Source organism: Siniperca chuatsi, linkage group LG2 (assembly GCF_020085105.1).
Source record: "Siniperca chuatsi isolate FFG_IHB_CAS linkage group LG2, ASM2008510v1, whole genome shotgun sequence".
In the NCBI taxonomy this organism is placed as follows: domain Eukaryota; kingdom Metazoa; phylum Chordata; class Actinopteri; order Centrarchiformes; family Sinipercidae; genus Siniperca; species Siniperca chuatsi.
The window spans coordinates 27,900,533-27,926,815 of NC_058043.1; the positions used below are offsets into that span (position 1 = coordinate 27,900,533).

A 26,283-nucleotide genomic window follows, 5' to 3' on the forward strand; every position below is an offset into this window, starting at 1 on the left:
ACACTGCACCTCTTGGCGCGCCTCCGCTCTGCCCAGGACAAGGCTCTCAGTGGGGGAGACCAAGAGTGAATCATGTAGGCTCATTAGCTGCTCTCCACGGCTCCAGGTCCTATTGTGAATCCCTCGCTTTTTCTGTTCAGAGTGAATATCCATGCCTCCACATAAGTCTGCCCTCCGCCCAGTGATTACCTCTGCTTAGCTCATAGCATGCTGCTCTAATTGAGCTGGCCTACTGATAACTACAATTCAGTCAAAACAACATTAAGCCCTGCCTCGCTGGTTCTGTAATGAGTTCCTGGGGAAACTGATTTTTTTTGTTTTGTTTTAACTTGCAAGTTATACAGCACTCACTTGCATAGAATGTAGCGAGCTGAGGTCATTTGTATTCATAGGTTGGATGAGTCCTTGTAGCTACATATGATTTTTCTTTAGAAAGACCACAATATCTGTGCAGACTGGTTGATTCATTGATACAACTAAAGGAGGCATTAACAAACATTTACTGAGAACAGCTGGCCTAAAGGTGAGAAAGGTGCACTTGTGGAGCAAATTCTTCCCTCCCTCATCAACTACACCCTTGAGCAAGGCGCTTACATTACTCACAGACGATTTCACAAGACAAACCGTTAGCCCTCATTCATTATTTATGAGAGGTGAGTAGCTGAGTTTGAACAGCATGACATTAAGGTGGTGAAACAAATCAGAGTGAGATACACTGAAAGAACTTTGAATAATTTGATATAATGCAAAGGCGGATGACAGCCATGCTAATCATGTTTGTGCAAAATTGCAAAACTTCATTCCAGTAGACTCACAGAAAGTGGGAGTCACTGTCAGATTGTTGGTTTACCTACAATACAAAACTGTTCAGACTGAATCTGACTGCATCCACTGTCTCAAACGGCACTTTGTTTGAAGCACGCAGCAGCCTTGAATTCCAATAACTCCAGAGGGCTCCTCAGTGTCTGACAGTAGAAGATTGAGGTTGTACTGCTTCTGGACATGAATGTGTAATAACTGTGTAATGTCTAGTGTTTGGAGAAATCACAGGTTCAATCTCTGCAGCAGCCAAAATGCCCATCAAACATAATCATCACAATGTGACAGGACGTACGCAGACCAGTATCCTAGGAATTATGTCCATATTGGACAATTTCACACCTCCCGATTTATGTCCAATGCCAACGTTGAGTGCCAATGCAGGAAGCAGTGTGCCCTTAATGTATAGAGGGGGAATGTAAGGGTCGGTTTATGCTCAAAAAGAAGTCATACATACGACGTGTTGTCCAAAGTGTTTATAGACGTTCCAAACGGCCACACTCGAAGGCAGAGTGAAAAGCCAGCCATCAAAGAGAGGGAAAAGACGTGATATCATTTAAATGTGCGGATAACGGCGGACATTTTTAGACTGTCTCTCCTGGAAGACTTTCACTGTGTTGCACTCAGTTGTTCATGTGAAATGTGACAGAAGTAGTTGTGTAAAGAACGAAAAAAAGAGAGCTAGAGAGAGAAGTTCAACCCCTAGCTCCTTTCTCACCTCCGCACGCCTGGCCAATCACAGCGTGAGGCGAGTGTGAATGTTGGATTGACGGTTTTCGAAAAGTTACAGAAATTGTTGGACATAGTCTCACAAATGTGACGTCTGAAAGGTGTGGGGGGAGGGGGGGTCCGAAGCTTTTCGACCATCCGACAAGCAGTTCTGTTGAAGCACACTGACAGCTTACGGGTGTGGAGGGCGGGATGGAGCATCTACCATTCGCCTTTTATTAACCCTAACCACGATCTGTCCCTAACCCCTCAACCATACCTTAACCATAGTTTATTTGCCATGACCAGTTTTCCATAACCCTATAGGTTTCGGTGTGCTCGAAACAAACTAGTTGGTACAACGTGTCGCGCAACCAGATCTGAAGGAAAAAGTATTTATAGTTGCTCCTAACAGCCACACTTAAAGGCAAGGTGAAAAGCCGGTCGTCATAGAGAGGGTGGAGATACGATACTTATGTTTAAATGGTGATAACAGCACACACTTTGGACAGTCTTTCCACAAAGGCATTCATGGCGATGCACTTATTTGTACATATGCAAAAAGCGACTATTGTGTTGACAAACCCTTCTTACTTAACCAGTTCCGATGGAGGAAAGGTGTGGCGGGGAAAGAAACTTTCTGAAGCTCTTTGACCATCCGACAAGCACTTCGGTTGAAGCTTACTGTCGCCTTAACCATACTGTACTGGTAGATACCGCAGATATTGTATAAAGCGAGAATTGGTCGTTTTTTTCCCAACTGATCGTAATCCAGGGTTTTGCAGAACGGGTAAGGTGTAGGGTTAAGGTCAAGGTAAATGTGGCTCATGATGTAATGGTTGGAGGATGGGGTGCTGTAATGCGGATCATAGACTGAGGCTGTAATAGACTGGTCTGGATTATCATGCCAGTCAAAGGCTGTACATGATGTCGGTACTTGAGAGTTTTCCAAATACTGAGACCAAAAAGAGACATGTAAAATGTCAGAAATGAAAGCCAGGCAAGTTCTCGTTATGTCTTTTTACTTGTAAAACAGAATATGATATCATAAACTGAGACAAATTCATTAAATCTTGATGCTTTCTGTGCAGTGTATCATAGTACATTTAAACTGAAGGATGAAACTGTTCACGAGCAGGATCCATTTCTCATAGTTGATGACTCTCTTGCAGACTTTATTGGCAGGACAAAAACAAATTAAATTTCCAAAAGGATCCTATTCACAGCTGTGGCAGTAAAAGACAAGAAACTCAAGTATGTGGCAATTAAACTTTGAGAAGAATAAATCTTTTCAACATCTTTAACACAAGTCCTCTTGCCTCAAGTACTTCAGTTTGTATTGAGCATCCAACATTTGACCTGAATCTCAAAACTCCTCTGCAATTTTACCAGAGGAGCCCACTCTGTAATTTCAATATGCCACTGAATCATTTATGTGGGCACACAAAAAGATGCTGTGCCACGTATCTGCCTGGTGAGCACAACCACCCAGGAAAGGAGGGAGAAATCAGTTTCTCAAAATCTCTGTCTGGGCTATTTCGCTCTGTTTACTTGTTTCTCGGAAACATTCAGAAACTGAGGAGTGGAGATAAGATGGAGAGAGCGGGGCAGAAGTGGGAGAATTGGCTGCTAAAAAGGCAGCGGGACAGTAGATTGAGGACACATCCTTACCCTCTCTCTGGCACTGATCCATATGCGCAGAGGAGAAAAGTGACTTATGATTAATCATCTCTCACAGAATTCCCCAATAACATTCCCCAATTGATACACTTCGCATGCCAGGAGCTTATAAATAAGATTTTAAATGATTTAAAGCCTTCTGTATCCCAATTTTTAAAAGAAACTTTTGTTCAAAATAAGTCTCCTATGGTTTCTTCCTCCTATGACTGCTAGTTACTCAGTTTATTTTGTCCTCTCAGTGATCCTGCCTTTGTCATTAAGAGGACGAGTCATCTTTCAGGTTTGTCGTGACGACTGCTGTTGCGTCTGTCCTGGTTGGAGAGCCTGCCTCTGTATTGTTCTGTCTCTCTGTATCTCACCACATTTATCAAAATTAACAGAGCAGCTTTGCTTCTTTGTGTAGATTTATTGCTTTTACCCAGACCTGCTGTCTGGTTTCAAAGAGCCCTGCTGCAATGTTAAACAAATTCACTCTTCTAACAGGCACATAACAGCCCTCCAACTGCTCTCCCAGTACTCTTCACAGTGATGTTTGCATTTCAACTAAAGCTTTCATGGATTTCCAATAAAAAAAAAAGTACAGTAGAAGAACCTCTCCAACAACTTATGGACAAGTGTGGCGAATAAGCACAAGTTTTTCATTTCAGAGTCAGACTCCCGCTCCAAAACCAAAATGTTGATGTGACGGCACATGAAGATAAATGATGTGGAATAAGCTGATGATAGATTTCTTTACTAAATTAATTTTCAATCCTTTTTGTGGCCTCTCCCGCTCTCTCTCTCATACATACCCATGCACACACACTCTCTGTCTCCTTCTCATACATAGTCACGCCACACACTCTTTCTCCCACTAGTTCTGTTTGTCTCTGTCTTTCTCACACTCACAGCCTCACAGCCATCTTCATTTCCATGTCCATGGCTGTGCTGAATGGCTTTAGTCTGTGCCTGGGCCTTGTGTGTCTGTGCATGTTTGTGTGTGTTTATGTGTGCTGATTGTCCAGTGGTCAAGCCCCGGCGGAGCTGTGTGGGATGTGTGGAAGCGTCTAGGGGGGATTGGAAAAGAGGGGGAGGGCGGTTGAGGACACTGTTTCCTTCAGCGGTGGAATGTCTTCATCGTGTTCCTGTTTGGAGAGGCTGCTCACGGCTCCCAGAAGTTGGCAGGAAACCACATGCTGCTTACACTGGGGCCGATAAGGAGGAGTAGGAGGCGAGAGGAGAGAGGAAAGAGGAGAAGACGTGGGGTTGTGGTGGGAAGGGAGGGAGTGAATGGTGCTTTAGCAAACCTTCAGGAAGGTAGATTATCCCACGAATGCTGGCAGAGCTTCAGCCTTTGTGCATTCCCATGTGTGTGTATGTGCATGTGAGTAGAGAATGAGGGTGTGTGACAAAAAAGCAGCTCCTTCAGCGGAGAGTTTCAATGAATCTGGTGCAGGCTCCACAAAAGGCTACAGAACAAAAGGCCTGCAAGCTGAGAATGTGCAGCGTGGAGGCACGGCCCAATCTCACGCTTTGTTAACTCTCAAACATAACGCTGAATAAAGACTAAGACAATCATGCCTCACTTGTCAATTACCTGCCTGTTGATTACAAATCTGACAGCTCAACACGTCAGACTGCAGGATTTGTACGTGACTCCTGCTGTAGCCTCATGGAGGATGGCTGTGTGCCGCGTCTACTTGAAGCTGAGTTTTACGGAATTGTATTTGTGTCACAATTCTGAGCACGCCATGGGACATTTAAGCACAGAAAATGATTCGATTTTCAGGTGCAAAAGTTATATATGCAGAGAAATTAGTATCAAGCAGAGAATACATTATTCAGAGAAATCAAAAATAAATTCTAGGCTCAATAAATGTATTTTCGTTGTCATTTTGGCTCCTATCCAATGGCTAGGAGCAATAGATTATTGGTCAGTAGAGAAATAGCTAAGTATATTCTGTGCTAGTTAGAGAGCACAGAATAAATTTTTGTTTGCCAATTTAAATTACTCTTTGCCTGTTAATAATTTCACGACAAAATATTATTTATGTGCTTGCAAAAAAAAAATCTTCGAAATGTCCCATCCCATGCTCAGAAGACAGGAATATAATTACATAGAGTTTAGCTTCTTGACTCATTATGATGTTATACTTTATTTAACAGTTTATTACAGTAGATGAAATGGGATAATGAACCTAATCTTCATAACAGTCATGCATGAAGAGACGTGACAAATGAGAGTGGGTAAAAGGGTTGTCATGGGTCACCATGCTTTTAAGAATGTGGATGGACCAAGACAAATGGCAAAGACACACAATTCAGTCCACTTTTGGATCATGCTTTTCTAAAGAGTATGAGCCTTTTTACTCCTACAATACAATTGCATGGTCTGATCCCTACATGTCCAACCACAGTCTATAGTAATCCCCACAAGTACACACACACAATCCAGGGGATTATAAATCATAGGCACTTGGGAAAGGTTTCAGATGACTATGGCTGGTGTTTATGGTTTTCTATGACTGAATCCAGCTGTTTGGAGCTGCACAATGCTCTGAGAGGCGCAGTCAATTTGGCAGATTAGCGTATTGACAGATGGTGCGCCATCCATCCAGCAATCAATATGTTTTATTTTAATCCCTTTAAATGTTTACTCAAGAATCTGGACTCAGAACGCCTCAGTCCCCAGGCTCCAGTGGGTATTATACAGTCCTCCTATTACACCTCCTCCCCTCCTTCCTCCATCTTTTCTCTCCCACTATGACTTTCTGGCCACAAAAGCAACACTCTCCCCTCATTCAGAAAGTGCAATGGGATATGCTCCCCCTCCTCAAGTAGGGCAGCCAAATCGAGCAATCAGACAAGACATCCATCACCATCCTGTGGGGTGGAGTAAATGACCTTGATGCAGTCTTCACACTCAATTTCAGATACCCTTGGGCTCCATTATGGAGAGATTTAAGTAGCGAGAGTGCGGCTGGCCTTCACATTTGATTCTGATACTAGATGTGATAAGTGGGTGATGCAGCGCAGAGAAAGAGAGTGATACGGAAGGTACAGGGGTGCAGGGGGTGGGGGGGTGGAGAGGGTGAGTCAGCAGGTGATGAAAGCATGGAAGAAAATTAAGATGGAGTAAGAGAGCTCCAGGAGATGAGCAGCGGAGATGGTTGAAAATAGCTGGAAGAGCGAGCAGGTAGAAGGTGGCTGTGGATGGAAGAGGATAAATTGCTTTTCAAGGACTTTCTCACCCCCACCCCCCCCCCTCCCTTGAGCTCCACCTCAAAAGCCAACAGCACTCCGGGGAAAGTAGACACAATATATGGGTGGTTTTCAAGAAAAAATTATATCAAGAGTGATCCATCACAGCAGCAGCATGAGTGAATTTAAGTATCGGTGAATGTAAAAGCCTGGTGCTCTTTGTCTCTTCTCTCCATTAGCTGGTGGAGAAGAAAGCCAGGCTATGAACGGGAAAGTACTCCCCCCCTTCAACTCTCTCCGCTGGCTGGTGGGAGAAAAAAAAAGTATGCCAACAACACACACAAGAATTTGGTGCAAGACATCAGATCCGTTTTGATGGAGCAACAAAAAAGTGACGCAACAAAAAAGCGAGCACCCGCCGAGTTTTGATGCAAAGTGATTTGGAAAATGGTTTCCTTTTATTGTCACTTTTTCCTTTTGATTGAGTGTGTGTTCTTCCTTCCTTTCCTACCAGTCAGGAGGAATGAGCCGCTTCAGCGCAGCAGCAACGCACGCCGCTCCCACGGGAGTTCATTTGAGAAACACCACCTGCAGGTTTGAGTGGCATCATTAACAAAGGTCAGATGTGCTCACTGTGAAATTATACACACATGAATTTCTCATTGACTTGTTAATACACCTGATTTCCTTGCCCAGGGTGACAGTTTGCCCTTTGCTGTCTTCCAGGGGGAGAGTTAGACAAGAGTGCCCCACGTGGGCGCCATGCATTTGATTTAATTAGGAGGCTGCTGACAACACTTTACACTTGAGTTAAACAAGCATGTAAATAAAATCAACATCATTAAGGAACCAAGCAGCCAAACAAATCAATATGGGCTATTCAGTGTTAGGTGGATTGCGGAACCTTAATCCTAGTCTGAGCTGCATGTTCTTCTCTGTTCTTTAGGAATTGAAGAATTTAGGACAGTAACAGCAAGGTCAAGTGATGCAAATCAGTTTTCTTTATATGTGTAAAGCCATTAAAACAGGGTCCTGTTCTTCAGTCTGAATGAACTAACCCAGGATAACATGATATTAGCCAGCAGGTTTGATTTGTTAATCTAGTACAAAGTTAACCTGTATAGCAGTCTCATTAATAAAACTATTTGTTTTTGTAATAAAGACAACACAAGTAGAGTTGAAACCATTATCAGTGCTCTTATGATGATTTTATTATACTCATGATTAGCTAGTATAGCACTTTGGCTAGTTGCTACAGACAGCACATTTTTACTGCTGCAGTGCAGGAATGAGGATCCACTGCCATGGTCTCCCATAAAGTGGACAAACGTTAGAGATTAAATTATATTATGACCTGTCCATGGCACTAGATGAAAAAATCCTCCTGAGGGGGATGTAAATGTTTGTACCAGATTTGATAAAAATTCCCCCAATACTTGTCATTTCACTCAAAACCACAAATGTCAACTGCTAGAGGAAAGGTCATGGGATCACCAAAATCATTTGGATTCATTCCCTGAGCAACGTGAATATCTACCAAATTTCACGGTAATCCATCAAATAATTCAATCACATCATACATTTCAATAAAAACCAAAAAATGTCAACTTCATGGTGGCGCTAGAGGAAAGTCAGGGGATCACCAAAGTCTTTCATCCTCTGGGGACCATAAATGTCTGTACAAAACATTATGGCAATCCATCCAAAAGCTATTGAGATATTATTGTCTGGACCAAAGTGGTGGACTGACTGATAGTCCAATAAACCTACATAGTCAGACCATCCATTGAGCCACGCCGCTAATGTGACTAAAAAACAGGTTTGTGTCAAATCATCAACAATCAAATCAAGCTAACTCTGTTATCCACATTCAATGAACAGGACCCAGGATTGTTGCCGTGGTCGCTCCTCCTGATTTAAAACAGGGGAAACACACCAATAAGCTATTCACACATTTCTTATCACCGGAGAGGTCAAAGAAGCATCTCTCTAATGGTCCGACATAGCATGAACAATTTGCGGTCATAACATTGTGAGAAGGGCTGTCATGTGAGGAGAAACACACCATTAAGAATCAAGCAGCTGTGTAAGATCAGACTTTTATACAGCCTGCTGCTTTGTCATGTCAGAGAAGGTTGTGGCTTGTCCTTGTCCACTGAAGCGAGTGTTTGCACAGTGGAAACAGGCCCAGGGCAGATTATGTGTGCTGCACTCATCCATGTAACTGTAACATATAAAATACTACAAGGTGCTTCTACTTTTCTGCCATGTGAGTAAGTGCTACTTGTGGAGGCTCATGTGGCTGAGATGTAATCATGGTAACACAGTGGAACCAGGACAGATGTAACATCACTGTGCTAAGCCTGACCAAACAAGAAGGGTCCATGTGTTACAACAGAAAAAGAGATTTATGTATCCACTTTCCTGAACCGGATTGATCTGATGAGGATTAGAATTATATTCTGTGATTCTGTCACTGAGGCTAGCAGTATACTATGAAGAAAAATTTGTTTGGCGTTCACATAAGAAAAATAATGGGCTTGCAAACAAAATGATGGCTTCAATTCTCTTTGCCCATAGCCCTCAATACAGTGTTGCCTGCAACTGGTTATGCGATCATGCAACATTTTAGCCATGCTAGTGGCATGGCTCTAGGGATGGCAATGTTGGTTAGTTGGTCGGTCAGTCCACCACTTTGGTCCAGAGTCAGACTGAAATATCTCAACAACTATTTGTTGGATTGTCATTCAATTTTGTACAGACATTCATGGTCGCCAGAGGATGAATACGACGATCCCCTGACTTTTCCTCTAGGGCCACCATGAGGATGACATTTTTGTTTTCTTGTGAAATATCTCAATAACTATTGGTTGTATTTCCTTGAAATTCGGTACAACTATTCATGGTGCACATAGGATGAATCCTTATGACTTTGGTGATTCCCTAACTTTTTCTTCTCTAGCGCCACCATGAGGTTCACATTTGTGGTTTTTAGTGTAATATTTACCAACTATTGGATGGATTGCCATTACATTTGTTTCAGACAGTCATGTCCACCTCAGGATGGCTTTTACTCACTTTGGTGATGCCTTCAATTTTTCTCTAGCACCCTATCAGGTCAAAATTTAATTTGTCTAATACTTTAGTTTATGACCAAATACCAAAACTAATGACATTCCCATCAGTCTCTGAACTCTTATGCAAACTATAAATGTTGACAAAAAGATGGTGAAAGATAACTTATAGCTAGCTAAATTACATTGTCTAAACACAAAATTGACATGATGGATCAGTGAAGAAATTATCCATTCCAAGTCAACAGACCAAATGTTTCCAAATGTGTCATGTTTTACAGCATTCTGCTGAGATGGCTGAGTTATAACTTTAAAATGGCTAAGTCATAAAGGCAAACAGCTTTTCTTGGTATTGTTACTAAGCATTGTTGTCAAGAGCAATGGACCTCCAAAATGGTGACCAGATGATGTGTTATTACTTTGAAGCCCTTGAGGTAGAAGTAGATTCCTAGTAAGAAGTAGCCAAGTAGCCTACCTAGTTACAGTATGTTACAAAGCTCACCCTGTGTCATTCTAACTCAACCTGTTATCACTTGTTCTGAGTCAAAGAATGTAGGCCCTACTCAAATTCAAAAGTGCACATCCAGGAAAATCAATATGAATATAAAGTAGGGCAAAGGAAACAAACCGACAGGATGGAGCTGTAGTCTGTTCACATTGTGATTTTCATCATGATTTCATTTTTCAAAGTAAAAAGTCCCCATTAATTTGATTTAAGGTCCCAAACTGCTAACACACGTGGAGCTAATATGTAATAATGATGGCAAACAAAACAATAGCTGACAAGATGACAGCAGCATACTTTCCTTATTGGGTTCTAAATAGACATCATCTCACAGTTTGGAAGATGACAAGATGCTCATTTTCTCTAGAAACTAGTGTCCAGAATCAAGGTCTGTTCTCGATTAGAGCTGTCACGATGCCTTCTGTCGTATTCTTGCATCCTCCAACAGGCCGGATGGGTGTGAGACTGCCAAGCTGTACATTTCCAAGAATGAGGCTGTTGGAACTAGAATCTCTGCTATATGTTGTTCTCCATCTCTCTCTCTGTCTCTCTCTCTCTCTCTCTCTCCCTCTGAGATGAATACTGAGAATCATCAACTTTTTGATTTATTCACTGCTGCTTTTCTGACCCCCTGAGAGAGGTGGAATGATTCTGTCAGGGTGAATGCTGAGCACATGTGGAGCTCCTTGACATGTAAACAGCATCAGAGTTAAATCAATGAGGTCAGCTTTTCAAAAGATCTCATACAAGATACAAGATAGATTTATTGATCATTTTACAACACAGGGTTGTATAGGTTGGTCCCAATGATCTTCTGAGCGGTTTTAATCACCTGCTGCAGAGCCCTCCTGTCCTGGGTCGTGCACAGCCCATTCCAGTTTGTGATGTTTCCAGTCAGGATGCTTTCTATTGCTCCTCTGTAAGTTAATAAGAACTTGGCACGGGAATTTTGCCTTCTTAAGTTTCCTTAAGAAATACAGCTTTCTTGACCACGGTGGAGATGTGAAAGGACCATGTCAGGTTCTCTGTGATGCTGATTCCCAGGAACCTAAAACTATACACCTCCTCCACCTCAGCTCCACTGATGTAAACAAGGGTGTGTGTCTTTGCCTCCTCTTTCCTAAAATCAATGATCAACTCCTTGGTTTTGCTGATGTTGAGCAGTAGGTTGTTCTCTGTGCGCCACTCTGCAAGATTGTTAGTTTCCTCCCAATATGAAGTCTCATTGTTGTTTGTAATCCGGCCAAAACTTCACAACAGAGTTGTCTCCATGTCGAGGGCTGCAATCATGGGTGTACAGCGTGAACAGGAGGGGGCTGAGCACACAGCCCTGAGGGGCTCTGGTTTTGAGCACTAGAGTGGAGGAGGTGTGACCGCCAATCCAAACTGTCTGGGGTCTGTTTGTAAGGAAGTCCAATATCCAATTACAGAGTGTGGTACTCAAGCCCAGAGTGCGATGATTTCGAATCAGTTTCATGGGGGAGATTGTGTTGCTGACCTGTAATCAACAAACAACATTCTGATGTAGGCGTTGTTGTTCTCAAGGTGTGTGAAGACTGAGTGGAGGGCAGTGGAGATGGCATCCTCTGTGGATCTGTTGGTTCTGATAGCAAACTGGTGAAGGTCCAGGCTGGCTGGGATGTTGTTGAGAACCAGTTTCTCAAAGCACTTCATCAGAATGGGGGTGAGAGCCACAGGGCGGTAGTCATTTAGACTAGACATTGACTAGACTTTTTAGTTACAGGGACAATGGTGGCTGTCTTGAATAATCTCCCGTGACAGTGATATGTCAGTAATAACATCAACTAACTGATTAGCACATGTTCTTAGTACACAGCCAGGGATGTTATCAGGCCCAGCAGCTTTACTCATATTCACTGTCAGCAGGACTCTTCTCACTCTTCTCTCCTGTGGATATGGCAATGGCCGGTCTTCTGGAGGCAGTCTTGACTGATGTTGCACCTACACTTATAAACAGGGAAACATGTTTTACAAAAATATTTTTGTAATGCTTTAGGTATTTCCCTTTGAAAAAAATATTTTAGGTTCCTTTGCTATGGTGCCATGTGAACACGAGTCCCATCAACAAAAACATTTAAGGACAGAAACTTCACACATACACCATATCTGCATAGTAGATAAGCTGATTAGATTTTTTTTTGCACTTTTTGTGGATAAAAGTTACATACTGATGACAAAAAAAAGATTTTCTTTAAGTTGCTACCAGCTCTCAAAAGAATTAGAGATTTTGGAAAATACGCTTTCATGCGAGTTAGATGAGTAGATCAACATCACTCTCATGTCTGTGCACTAAATATGCGATTGGAAGCAGGGGCAACCGCTAGCCCGGCTCTGTTCGATCTTCAAGCGTGAAAAAACACAAATCTGCCTACCAGCCCACTAGTTAGCATGCTATATCTCATTTGTTTAATCCATCCAAAAAAACGAAATGTAAAAACAAGTGTTTTTCATGGGGAGTTACATGCTGGAACTGTTTTCCCCCACTTCCAATTCTTATGCTTTGCTAAGCTAACCTCCAGCTGACCAGCTTTAAATTTAATGTGCAGACTTAAGAGTGGTATCAATCTTCTCATCTAACTCTCGGCAAGAAAGTGTATTTCCCAAAATGTCGAACAATCCTTTTGTTGCTACTCACCACGTAAGGACATACAAATGTTTTCCTATTAATGCATTAATTAGCTTAATGCCCTTAATTTGCATAGAAATAAAGTTACTACTATAAGTGGTTATTTTGTGGTGAGTATGGTGGGACAGTTGGCAGCTGTGTTTTACTTCTTGTCAACAACCGATTATCCCACTGCACTACATATTCTAATAAAAGAGAAGAGTAGTTTGTTCTGAATAATAAGCATGCATAGTGTCCTCCACTTGACTCCTTGAGGCGAAGTGACATATTATCTCATATTTATGAACACTCGAAAAAGGTCCTGTTGTCTCCTGATAAGATTCATAACGGGACATGCGGTGTGTCCTGATGTTACCCACAAGCTGAGGGGCGGTGTGTGAGCAAGAGTGCATGGTTTGTCGACACACTAGTAAATCCATGAGTGATGCTAACATCCCACAGATGTGTGAAGGCTGGAGTCTCCTGACTCAACTGCAGAGATGAATGTTGTGTGGGCGGGCGGACGCCTCATTGATTTTTGTGTTGGAGAGATTAGTGCACATTAGGTTTACGCACTCAGGGCTAGGATATATTAAAGAGGAACACACACTTTTAGCCTGACTGCAAATCTAGCTCTCCCATCATCCTCCCTTTCTGTTCATTGACATCAGAAGATGGGCTGGAACAGGCTGCAAACAGAAGTATCACCAAAAATATGCATCTCAAGTCTTTTGATCTAATAGTGAATGTTATTCAAGTGAGAAAATCTGGGATGAAATAAATGCGCATGTTTCTAATTCAAATGAAGAGAGTCATTTGAGGATGGAAGTTCATTCTTGACCTTTGGGAACAGTATATGTAACAAAATCCTCTAAGCTCAAACGTCCACTTACTACTCTTTGGAGCGTTCATCTTATGGTTTTCATTCAGCAAATGGAGCTGGCTTAGTCGTCATTACGTGACATAAATGAGGAACTTCGGTTTCTCCACCTAAGTGAGGAACTTCACGTAATAACCAGCGGTCATATATGCAGGGAAATCACAACCTCTGTCTCTGTTCAAGGATGGCATTTGGCGACAGATCTGAATGGCCTCCTTTATTTTCTTGACTTTCTCCTGGCCAATGACTTTGAGCCCCTCCTAGTCGATGCTGTGACCAGTTTTGTATTCTGCTTTGTTTCAAGATATTGACATTTGATTCTGGAAAAATCTTTTGGAAACAGGTGGGGTAGAGTATGTCATCCCACTGGCATGAAACTCTTTAAGAAAAACAAGACTTTAATGTGACAAGGCATTGAAAGTTGGATGGGCATTTTCTGAGTGGCAATGTGTGCAATACTGACCCACGCGACGGTGCGAGTCTGTCTCGACTTAAGGATTCAGTATGCTTCACACAAAGTAGTTCATACATGCCATCATAGAGAGGGGCAAGATGCACAAAATCTTAGAAATGGGGATAACGGCACACGCTTTCAGACAATCTCTCCTCAAAGGCATTCATGGTGTTGCACTTGGTTGTACACACGAAAAGTGACACAGTAGTTGTGTGAAGCATGATAAAAAGAGTGCTTATGAAAGAAGTTCAAATCCTGCCTACTTTCTCACCTCTGCACACCTGGCCAATCACTATGTGACGTGGGCATGCTTGTCAGATTGTCAGTTTCGTAAAGTTACAAATCTTGTCAGACGCAGCCCCCGATTCTGGTGTCGTAAAGGTGTGGGGAGATTAGCACTTTGTTTGAAGCATATTGACGCCTTTACAGTATATGACAGCTATTGTTCACATCAGCAGCCTTAGCTTTAGTCACGTTCTGAGAAATATGACCAATCACTGAAGTAAAGCAAACCCTCTGTACAAGAAATTGTAAAAATGTACGAAAAAATATTTCTCCTTATTTAAAAAAAAAAAGTCAGTGCAAACAACCTGTCAAACATCTGACTAAATCTTGTACCGCACCTTTCAGAGAGATCAAAGTCCCCACTCAGCACACAGGTCCATAATCATCCAGTGCCATTTGATCCGGCTAAAGGTCAGTAAAAGCAGCCACTCTGCCAGGGTTCAGAGGTCAACAGCCTCCTTGTGTTCTGTAAAGTCACTCAGCTCACAGCCAGCCTGCAAATATTTTTATTTCACGTTATCAGTTCTTATCTGATCTGACACTGTTCCCACAGCTTGACACAGCATTAACATACAACATGCATATTCCATTGCTCTGATGTCAGGAAAACCCACTGAGCTGCGAGTCACGTTACAGCAGATGTCTATGGCAGAGCTGAGGCCCCACATTCTGTAAACTCAATGACACTTTAGTCATTTTCTTCTTTTTACTCCTTGTTAACATGCCTGCTGGAATGTTTCATTAGCCTCAAGTCTGGTTCTTTGATGAGAAGCAGCAGAAGTCTTTCCAAGAAACTAGAAATAAAGTGTGAGCAGGAAGTTCAGACAGCTACCTTTTGAAAGGCTTGTTACACTGACAATGATTTTCCTCGCCTCCTCCTCTTTCACCTTCCTCTCTTCTCCCCCTTAGCCCCCCATTTTTTACTCTCTCCGTTGATGCTGCGTGTCAGCTGGGAGGCACGGCGCTGTACCACGCAGATGTAATCTACACCTCTCCGTGCCAGAGAACAGCGATTGAATCACGGCAGGCGGCCGATCCGTGACATGCTGACAGGATTGGCATAGCGACACGTGTGGGTATCTGCTTTCATGCAACACATCCCGGGGGGGGTGGAATATGGTGGAAGGCCAACTCTTGTGATGTGTGTAGGGGTGAAAAGGAGAGGTGCTGGAAACACTGCACGACTGGGTGGGACGTACACAGGATGGCTGACACTACGTTAAAGAGATCTGGAAAGAGAGTGAATTTAAGCTGGGTGGAGATAAGAAAGAAGGCCACAAGTGAGAGGGGGCGAGGGGAGTGTGTGAGAGACAGAGCATGAAATGGAAAGAGCAGGTGAAAGCAAGTGCAGTGGACTAATTGTGAAGAGAGCTGCAGAGGTGCCGTGGATGAAACATGGCAGGATGAAGTCGTGTTTGGCTCCAGCAGCTGCGATCAGGGTGGAAAGTCTGTGTGTTTGTTTGTTTAGCGCTTGTCAATGGAAGCACCAGAACTGACACTGCCGAGCAAATTTAGAGAAGGAGTGTGTTTCTTTGTTTATGCGCAAGCAGAAGCTTTTATCTGTGTCAAGATCCTGTGTTGGTAATGTCAGGGGAGCTTGTCTACAGAGCGCTCGGGGAGCACGAGCATGAGAAACCTTTGTTCACTGTCTGGTTGCAACATACTAACATCCGTGAGGCATCATTAGTCTGAGGCTCAGCCTGCTCTACTCTGAGCCAAGAGGGGCAGAAACGTGGACTTCGCATGAGGGCTAAAGGGCACCGTCCCGTGGACATAAGGCAGAGCAAACACAGGCACTGCCTCTGAGGTTCGGCTCAGAAGTTTCCCCTCTTTCTCTTCTGACGGAGCTGTGATCTGCTTGCCTCTGAAAAGAAAATCTCAAAAAGCATGCATGATGATTGTTCAAATTACCACGGCTTGAAATTAACTGATACACCAACAGCTTGTTGACACCAACCAGGAGAGCTTTACCCAGTTTATTTTATCTGTGCTGCTTTGTTTCAGGAGTCATAAAAGAGCCACTCAGGTCCATGAAAGCAGAGCAGGATAGAGGTGAATATATACAGCAGACGCAGTCGAAGAGGGAGAATGGCAGAAAGCAACAGTGTTGGTTTGTTGTTTCCAACTCCCATGGCACTTACAGTTTCCCTCCAGCACAGTCTCTCGCTGAAATATTAATCGTGTTTGACAGCTGTTTTAGCTATGAAAACAAACATAAGACTGGAGCTTTTTTGGAAAGTGCAGAGACATACGCTCGAGCGTGGACTGGCTCAGATAAGGAACAACTGTTGTGGACAAGAGGAGAACAGGCTACAGACAGCACTATGTGGAAGCAGCCTCATTAGAAGTGTGCTGTTGTTTACCAGTGTGAAATAATTTTGACGAGCTGTACTGTATCTCAGCTGTCAAGTCCTCATTGGAATGTACTAAATGGAAGAATATATAGTTTAAAATGTACACTCAGAAATCAGCAGGTCAGAATTTGAAGAAGTCAAGCCTCATGCGTGGCTACTCTTCCAGGCGATTCTCCTCTACCTTAACACTTACCAACATCCATGCAACCCCAACGCACTTAAGAAGGTGCTATAACGATGAGAGGCTTTCACGCTCACACACACACACACACAGCTCTAGCATAGCAGAGGCAATTTGCAGCATTAAGCTGCCTGATAGCACATGTCCACTGAGAGTTAGGGAGTGATTTAACGGACATTGCTCACACCAATTAGAGTGAATCAGCCAGGCAACGCTACAGACGACAAGTGGATGCCGGCGCTGTCAACACACAGACACACACATATCCGCTCCCACACACTGCGGAAAGGGGGTATTTCACTGTTTCTTTTGTGATTAAGAGCATGAAAATAGCCCATTTAGATAATCCCTCCCTGTCAGCACTGTCAGCCTGAGAGACACTGACACATCCCATGCACTCATTCCCTCATTACCATACGCCAGTCATTTCAAGAGGACTGACTACAAAGCCCCAAGAATGAGCTGAAGGCAACGGCCACCTGCTTCTCTTGCCAGCGCCGGAGCCGCTCCTCGTCTCTTCGGCGGCCAAGGCTGGAGCGACACGGCACAGTACGAAGGCCACAAAAGGGAAAGCCAAGCCGCACCAGGCGACTTAGCTGTGAGAGAAAGAAGAGTGCACAAAAGGATTTCTGTTTGCACGCCCATTGGAGGGGTCAGGCTCTGGAGAGCACCTGATTCATTTCTTCTTGAGGGCTATTAATCTTTTCAAGCACCAGAATCACTTTGCCTCTCAGGAACGGGGGAGGAGATTGAGTTTTCTATTACAATCAACCAGAGGCAGTGTGTCACAGGGAGAGGGGGCAGTGACGACACTGTCCTTACTGCTGCCTTTCCCATTTAAAACAAAAACGAGGGAGGGAATACGTTATCACATTAGTGAGATCATTTTAAAATTAGTATTCACAGTGGGGCAAGGAAGGTCACACTAAATGCACTGCTGTTATTAGAGCTTCTTTATGTGAAAGGGCCAAATGGTTCACTTAATCTTCACAGACATAAAACCTGAATGATTTCAAATGAGTCCATGTGTTAGTTCATATGGTCAAATTCGACTATAAGTACAACAGATGGCATTTTAAGTCTTAGGCCTCTAATATACTACTTGCTTTTAACTATGCATTCCTTGTGCAGAATGGCTACCCATATTATGTGTTTTTTGTGTGTGTCCTCAGAAAATAACACGATGCGTCTGCACGATGTAATTAAGCCCATGCTTTACATACGTTCCATACTTGATTTGATTCCACAAGTTGGAGATGAGGTTGAAAACTCCTGAAAAACCTCGTAAGTGCACCATGAGTTAAAGGCATACTTTATTGCTTTCTTGCTGAGAGTTAGATGGGGAGATCAATACCACTCTCATATCTGCCCATTAAATATGAAGCCACAGCCGGGAGATGGTTAGCTTAGCTTAGCATAAAGCCTGGAAGCAGGGGGTAACAGCCAGCCTGACTCTGCCAACAGCGAAAATAAATAACTAATCTGCCTACCAGCACCACAAAAGCTCACTAACAATGTTACATCTTTTACTTTTTCATTCTCCAGGTAAACATAAAGCATGCAGGTAAGTATGTGAACAATGCAGCTGTTTTTCTACACATATACGTTGGTAAAAGGCAAATATAGCACGAGCCTTAGTAGATGTACCATATTAGACATGTGCTGTTGCTAATGTGCTAATTATTACGGCGGCCCACGAGTCCTGAACACATTACTCTAGTTTCTTAGATCCTTGAGGGTCAAAGGGCACACTCACTACATGAGTAAGGGGCTGATTTATCAAATCTAAGTCAAAATAGAGCATAGACATCACATTAATTACTGCCTTGTATAATTTATCAGCTACATTCATTAAACCATGGCCTAGTCTCTTGAAAAATGTCTGTTGGCAAGGAGTATTAATTGCAGAAGAACCAACTGAAGTGCCAAGCTTGACTGCAGATCTCCCGGCTGCACTAATGGGGGAATATGGAGGCCACTTTAAAATGAAAAACGGCAACAGAGCCCGGTGTCACTTAATCAATGTGAAACCCCAGCGGGGGAGAGGGAAGCAACTCCTGCGCAGTCCGGGCAGTCCCTGGACTCATGTCCCCAGAATGAAGGGCTGACTCTCATGGCGTAACTCATCTCAGTCACAGCAATGATGGCGCTCGCTCCCAATGGGGGCTTTGGAAGGAGGTTGTCTCTTCTTGGGAGGTGCCTAACACCACCATCCATCTTGGTAGCACAATACTACAGACACCGCCTACCTAAGGAGCTATCATGGTGGCTCGGTGGCTTCTGAGCTGCCGTCATTCAAGCAGTATGATATTTGCCTTGAAAAAGTCTGAGGCAATACTGTGGCTGTGCTTGATCAATCACTCCCTCAGCCGCTTATAACCATTAGGATCACAAAACCTGACAAATTCTGCTAATTTGGGTAATGTCTTCCTCTTTTTTTCTTCCTCAATGACAGTAATCAACACTACTCAGTCTGTCTACTTAGGAGACACAAATTAAAATGTATTTTATTGCAGGGTAAGTGGATATTGCTGCTGCCACTGTATGTGGACATCTCCATACCTGAGGTGGCCAGTGTCAGTTTGTCTCTGCTGGCCCTCTGCTCCTCTATCTCGCAGCTGCCTCGGGCCCCGGGTGCTCTGATCTCTCAAACAAATGTCTCCCGTTCCGCAGCCTCGCTCGCAGCCCTCATCTATCTGCCTGACATGTGCTTCCTTGTTTGTTTTCTCTCGCCTGCTAGACGCGGCCGATGATATTGAGCTGTGTTGACGGCGCTCCTCCATTCATGCCAGATGAATCAATCACTCCTGCGTGCTCCGCAGCCCTGTTTAGTGCCAGCAGAGTCTTTTCCACTTCAATCAATGCCGGAGCTTTAGGAAGGGGTTAGTGCTTTTCCTACTATTTATTAGGAAAAGAATAGCTCCCTAAAAGTAGCTCTACCAAGCACTTTGGCAGAGTGATATACAACAATGAACAATGATAAATGTTTGTCAGCTTCCTGGAATGACATTCGTGTTTTTTTTTCTTTTTATTTGAGCCCAACATGGATATACAGACTGAATTTTTCAATATGGGTATGGAAATATACAAGGGTAGCAGAGAAGTTGTACACTATTAGCAGATGTCAGTGAACTAAATCTAGTACACAAATGCTGTTAAATTACTTTCAGTAATTAAAAAGGAGCAGAAATAATTGATATAAATTTAAACACAGTATGTTCAGAGGGTAGAAATATTTGTATAGCATGTAGGCAGCTTGGATATAGAGCAGCAGTAGCAAGAAAGTCAGATACAGAACACATGAGGCAAGGCAGAAGAAGGCTGGGATGCCTCTAATCAGCTAATAAAATGAGAAAAACTACACGCATACACATGCTCATTAAACAACCATAGAAATATGAAATAAGGATTTCAATGAGGCTTAGCAAGTTCATAAATTAAGAAAATATAATTCTTTATGGAAAATAAGGTCCTTTAGAAGAGGGTTAAAGCACTACAAATCAAAACTTGGTATCACAAAGACAAGAAGCAGCAATAAAAAAAGATTCCAAAAATAGAAATGAAATCATTAAAAACACATTTTCTCAAATCACTTACACAGAGTTAACAGTTCAAAATTCATCAAGTGGCTTTCAGGTTCCACAACAATTTCTATCAGCAGATGAAGTCATTCTCATCAAGATCTTCCTGTGTTTCGACGATGAGCAGAGGGTTTCTGCGAGGACTCGGCTCTAAGAAAGTCCCACTGCTGCTCCTCCGAGATGTTACTTCAGTTTTTGCTGCAGTGCTGCTCAGCTGTGAACAGTTTCTCTCTGCTTTGTAGCTGGAGTCTTGAGAGATTTTCAGCTCCTCCGCCACCCGTTCCCCCAGTTCCTGGATCAGCTGTCTGGAGCCTCCTGAGGCTGAGGGGAGGGAGTCCACTTTCCTCTCTGCTGAAAGGAGTGTGCTCGTGGGCTCCTGGGGGATGGGAGAGGCAGTGGAGGGGGGTTGGGGCTGTAGAGGGTTGTCCTTAGACATCTCTCCTCCTCCTCCTCCTCCCTCGTTGGATGCAGTGCAGCCTTGCCCTTCAGCCTCAGATTCCTCGCTCTCATCAGACGAGTCGCTGCTGCTGCTGCTGTCACTGGAAGCGCTGCTGCTGTCACCGTGGGATATCGGAGTGCTCCTGGAGGCTCCCTGCTCTTCTTCATCCGCCACCATTGACGCTGCCTCCTCTAGCTCCTCGAGATCCAGCTCCAAGTCTTTTTTCCGCAAGGAGGCTTCGTGCAACGTCGCAGCCAAGGCTGTCATCTTCTTGGACCTGTGAAGATAAAGAGAGCGAAAGGGGGACAAGTTAGGAAAACAAAAAAAGTTCTTTTACTTTCCTCAGTAAACCTGGTGTATGACTATGCAAAGAGGAAAAACGAGACAGACATCCAACTACAACTTCATCAGTGGTACACGAGAGAGAGAGAGAGAGAGAGAGGCACAATGACTGACTGATGGACTGGCTCTGCGTACTAAAGTCATAGCCACAGGATAACCATCTACAAATCTAATACCCATTAACCATATCCCATTCTCATCTGAATGCTAAGTAGACCACGATTTGCCGAGGCGCGGGGGGCTCAATGAAATATGGAAATATGGATGTTTAATAATGTAGGGAGATGAGCGGCACTGATACACGGGGCTCGGGCTCTTCTCCTCCCCCACCGCTGCGCTCCCTGCGAGAGGTGATAAGAGACTGAGAGGGATTACAGAGAGAGGCAGACCCCTCCTCCTCCACCTCGGTCAACACACACACACACACACACACACACACACACACACACACACACACACACACACACACACACACACACACACACACACACACACACACACTTTCACCTCTGCATTCTGAGAGGCTAATCCAACAGTTAGAGGCTGCAAACAGTGCAAGAGGAGAGGTAGCGGCGATCGGTAACGATCAGACAACGCTTGTGGAGGATGAAAGCAAGCAGAAGAACCTTTCACACCACACAAGATGTAATTTACAGTTATGCTTTTTTTTATGATTTCAAGAGGAACTGACGCATGCTAGAGAGAGAAAAAGATCTTCACAGTCTGATTTGAATTTTAAATTGGATATTTTACCCAACAATCAGGCTGCAGAGGGAACTATAAGAACGAACACAAGCACATAGTGAGAATAAATCCTGCAGAATAGAAGCAGGGTAACACTGAATGGCCCAACAGACTGCAGTTGTGCAAAGTCCGACTGTGATACAGTCAATAAAAGTCTGGACCGAGAATGGCTCTGAGCTGCAGCCCCACAGCTGAATGTCTCCAAAGATTAAGAGAATTCCCTCATAAAGCACTACATTAAACAATGTTCCCGTCCCGTAGCTTCAGTTTTATAGTTGTGTTACCACATAAGACACAACAGACTCCTGAGAGAGAGAAGGTGTTTTATTGCTGATGAATGTCCTCCTACAAGGCCCCATTTGTGTAAAGCCATCAGATTGCTGGGAGGCCCCCGCCTGCACATTATTCATGCTGGGAATGCCTGCCATGCTGCCAAAAACGTAAGTGGTTGCTATTCGTCCCCCAGTGCGGGTTAGGGCATGTGTGCCGCCCCTATTGCCATGGTGATTACAAAGCGACCTCTGCGGGTCACTGCCATTCAGACTATGTCCATTCAGGGTGGGATAAAGTGTGTGAGCTGTGCTGGTGTGTGAGGGTGTGTGTTTGTGTGCGGAGGTGCTACTCTTCCGCTGCCATTCACATTTTCACCCTTGGTTCCTGGTGCCCTTTCTGGCCCAATTAACCTTGCTGAGCACAAGGATGGCTCCTCATTACCGTGCAGTCCTAATGAGCTCCCTATTCTGGTGAGTAGTGTGTTTATTGAAGCAGCATGTAGGGGCTGTGTATTCATTTAAGACTTCAGGAGTGACTGTGTAAACAGATCTTATAGTTGTGCTGTATCATATGGACGCACATTGTACACTGAGAAACAGAGAGGAATAAACTGGGGATGGGGGAAAGGTGTGAGGTGTGCAGAGACAGAATGCCCTTTCTCACACGCACCTTAATCCAAATGTTTTTTGGCAGTTTTCTCTGTCACAATGTGGCAGAATTTGAAAACAGTAGCCAAAGTCAATTTTCCTGCTTGGGCAAGTTGCCAGCTCAGAACGTAGAGAAATTCTTTATAAATCTTCCCCTGTGGTTTCGGGCATGGAGCTGTGATTGGGGCTGAAATGCACAACATTCTTAAGCAGAAAATCTGTAAATCTTCTCAAATGAAACCCACAAGTCACAAAAAGTAAAAAAGGTATGTAAATTGTGAAGAGGAAATTGTCAATGTGATTGCATCTTGCATGAAACGATAAATATGGTAATAGTCTATATTTTCTTTACCAAGTATTGTTTGTATAGCCAAAGCCTGCTATTTCTTATTTCTCTGTGCAATAGAGCTCCTGTTAAAAACACATCAGTCAGCCACACTGTTGCACTGGGTGACATGTTCCTTCAGCACCACAGAATATTATTTAGCCTTTTTTAACAACGAATATATATATATACACACTGTATATATGGAAAATCATAAAGAATATATATATATATATATATATATATATATATATATATATATATATATATATATATATATATATATATATATTCACCTGTTTTTAAAGATTTATGTCTTCAGTAGGAACCAATGGGCTAGAGGCTGACTGCCACAGACAGGGTAGGGAAGTCAGAAATTATTGAAAGATGGACTAATACATTGGTGGTGTTGGTCTTTTCATTGGATATGTTGACACTAAGAAAAATATAGATGCAGATAATGCCTGACTTATCCTTTAACAAGACTAAGAATCCTCTAACTAAAGCAGCCCTCTCCTTCATTTGAATGAGGCCACTCCAGCGGTGCAGTTGGGGCTGCCAATGCAGGGTCGTCTGGCAGACTTTTGCTGCAATGCAACGCGATGTCATCCAGCAAGGATTCACATAGAAATATCAATGTTTAATTTACCATTTTTGGTGTTTACCATTGTTGGTATTCAATGTCGGATTTCTGCTGTTTACCTCGCAATTGTCACAATGAAAGATAAAATAATTCTCAAACTGGACTTCTTGGGTTGTATTTCATGTCTCTCGGGTACTTGAAGCAACAAGCCCCCACCAACGCAGCAACGCATTGCTTTAACAGGGCTGATTTCGGTCTGAATGCCCGCTTAGGCACAGCAGTGATTTGGACTAAACACTACCAAGCAAGCAGGTATAGTTTACCATATTCACCATCTTAGTTTAGCGTGTTAGCATGCAAACATTTGCTAACTATCACTAAACACAAAGTACAGCTGAGGCTGATGGGAATGTCATTAGTTTTGCAGGTATTGGACAAATGAAAATGTTGACACGATGATGGCGCTAGATCAAAAGGGATACAACTTATTCTAAGGAGAGCATGAATGTCTGTGCCAAATTTCATGGTAATCCATCCAATAGTTGTCAAGACATTGCACTCAAAACCTCAAATGGCAACCTCGTGGTGGCGCTAGAGAAAAAGTCCGGTGATCAAAAAAGTCATTAGGATACATTCTCTGGGCACCATGGATATCTGTACCAAATTTCATGGCAATGCAGCCAATAGCTGTTGAGATATTTTAGTCTAAACCAAAGTGGTGAACCAACCGGTCAACAATGCCATTCATCGATCATGGAAATTAGTCCGCTTAACGTCTGTGTAGGGGAAGCTGATTTTATACAGTAGCACGTAAATACCACACTGGCAGAGTTTCCAAATCACTCTCTGCATTACAAATTAAAGACAGGTATTGGAGACACCTTGTCTCACGTGAGCAATGCTTAATCTCCATTCACAATCATGTCAACACATAACTTGACTGAAGAGGTGACTTATGTGTGAACAACAAAAACCACAGCATTCTTTGGATAAGTGAGTCCAGCAATTTTGTAGTCTCCATGTGGGAGTCACAGGAGACAGGCATAACTTGAGCTAAGATCCCCACGTCCTACACAACTTTTTCAACAATGACAAATAGCTTTTTCCCACAATGACTACAGGATATCAAGACATTAATGTAACCTTGACTGATAATGAAGAGTGTGTGCAGGCTGTATGGAGCTTGTTTGGGTCCTAGGCTCTATAAAACCAATGTGAGAGCTTCCTGTAGCGAGGCTGGGGCAGAAGAGCCTCCTGCAGCACAGCCACTTCAAAGACTGCCCCGTATTCTCTTTCCCCCGTGGGAAGTCATTATTGAGTTAGCATTGGGGAGGCGCGCTTGTTTTCTCCCCCCTCCCCTGCTCTGTGGTGGGAGAAGCTCTGCCTGCGGTGAATACAAAGGCTCTGTCCGGGAGGGGGAGGGATAAAGTTGTACACAATCCAGTCATTACTCCACCGCTGTTGTGGCTTGCCTTCATTAAACTGAGGAGGGGTGGCTTTTTCAAGGTTGGAAAACTTCTGGCGAGACAAAGACGCTTCCATCTGCCAAAGTCTTGGGAAGAGAGAGTGTATGTGTGTGGGTGTGTGTATGTGTGGTGTCTGTGTCTGTGAAAGAGCCGAGCTAAATTACAATCTGACATTTCTTTCATCAGGCCCGTGTTCATTGAAAGGGCAACTCATTCAGCATGTCTGTGCTCTTCAAAACATCTCAGATAAAGCTTGTCTTCAGATGCATAAATCTGTGTAATATGAGCACCAGATTTCCTCAGTGTAACTCGCAAAATGCATCATTCACTAGCTGAGGGGGATAAAAGTCGACAGTGGGAGATGTGATCCGTCAGTGTGACTGAATACTGGAACAGTCCGAGGCACTGGATGCCACTTCGATTCCAGAAATGAGAAACACAGATGTATTTATTCAACACGCCAATGTTTGAGTTCAGACTTATAGCTGCCAATGAAAGACTTATTTTACAAATGCTGATATATCTGCTGTCAGGCGTGACATTTTGATGGAAATTTTTGTTTGATTCTTGTTTTCATAGCTTTGGATGTCATTCCTATCAGTTATGATAACCGTTAACTCAGCAACTTTATTGCTGAGATATGAGGGCACCGCTTTCATGACAGACCTTAAACGTTGAACAGAAATTCCAGTTTTACACTGCTTATTTTCATCAGAAAACTTAGGCAACTATTCAAATTGTTAGCCAACTTTCTGGTTTAACTTTGACTTACTGTACTTACAGCAGTTAAGAAGGAAAGTAGGAGAATTCTCAAAAAGCCTCAACTGACAAGGTCGTGTTGTAGTTTAGAAGTCGAGTTCAACGTTTTATCATCATTCAGTATCTTCACCATTGCAGGCTTTGGTTTGGTCTGTGCTCAAAAAGGTCAAAGCCCTCAGGCTTGGATTTGAAAGTTTTTTTTTTTTTTTTTTTTTTTTAAAACATTGTAGCTTGAAAAGCCAAATAGAGTTACACTCTACTATTGGGATTGTGGAATCTTTACTACAAACTATGTTCAGCTCTTTACTGTTTTTACTGTCTCCTCTCTCACCTTTTGATTTATGTAATCCCTAAGACATTGCCCTGAAATTGTATTAA

At 43.2% G+C, this 26,283-nt stretch overlaps 1 protein-coding gene across 2 annotated transcripts in view; it reads right to left on the reverse strand.

Annotated features, from left to right (window-relative positions):
- Positions 1 to 19,750: 19,750 nt before the first annotated feature.
- Positions 19,751 to 26,283, reverse strand: part of shq1 (SHQ1, H/ACA ribonucleoprotein assembly factor) — a 32,749-nt gene continuing 26,216 nt past the window's right edge. For both annotated transcript variants that reach the window (XM_044165785.1, XM_044165795.1), the window contains exon 12: positions 19,751 to 21,043. In XM_044165785.1, coding sequence (XP_044021720.1) covers positions 20,401 to 21,043 — 643 coding nt within the window. In that variant the 3' untranslated portion in view covers positions 19,751 to 20,400. The remainder of the gene's footprint in view (positions 21,044 to 26,283) is intronic.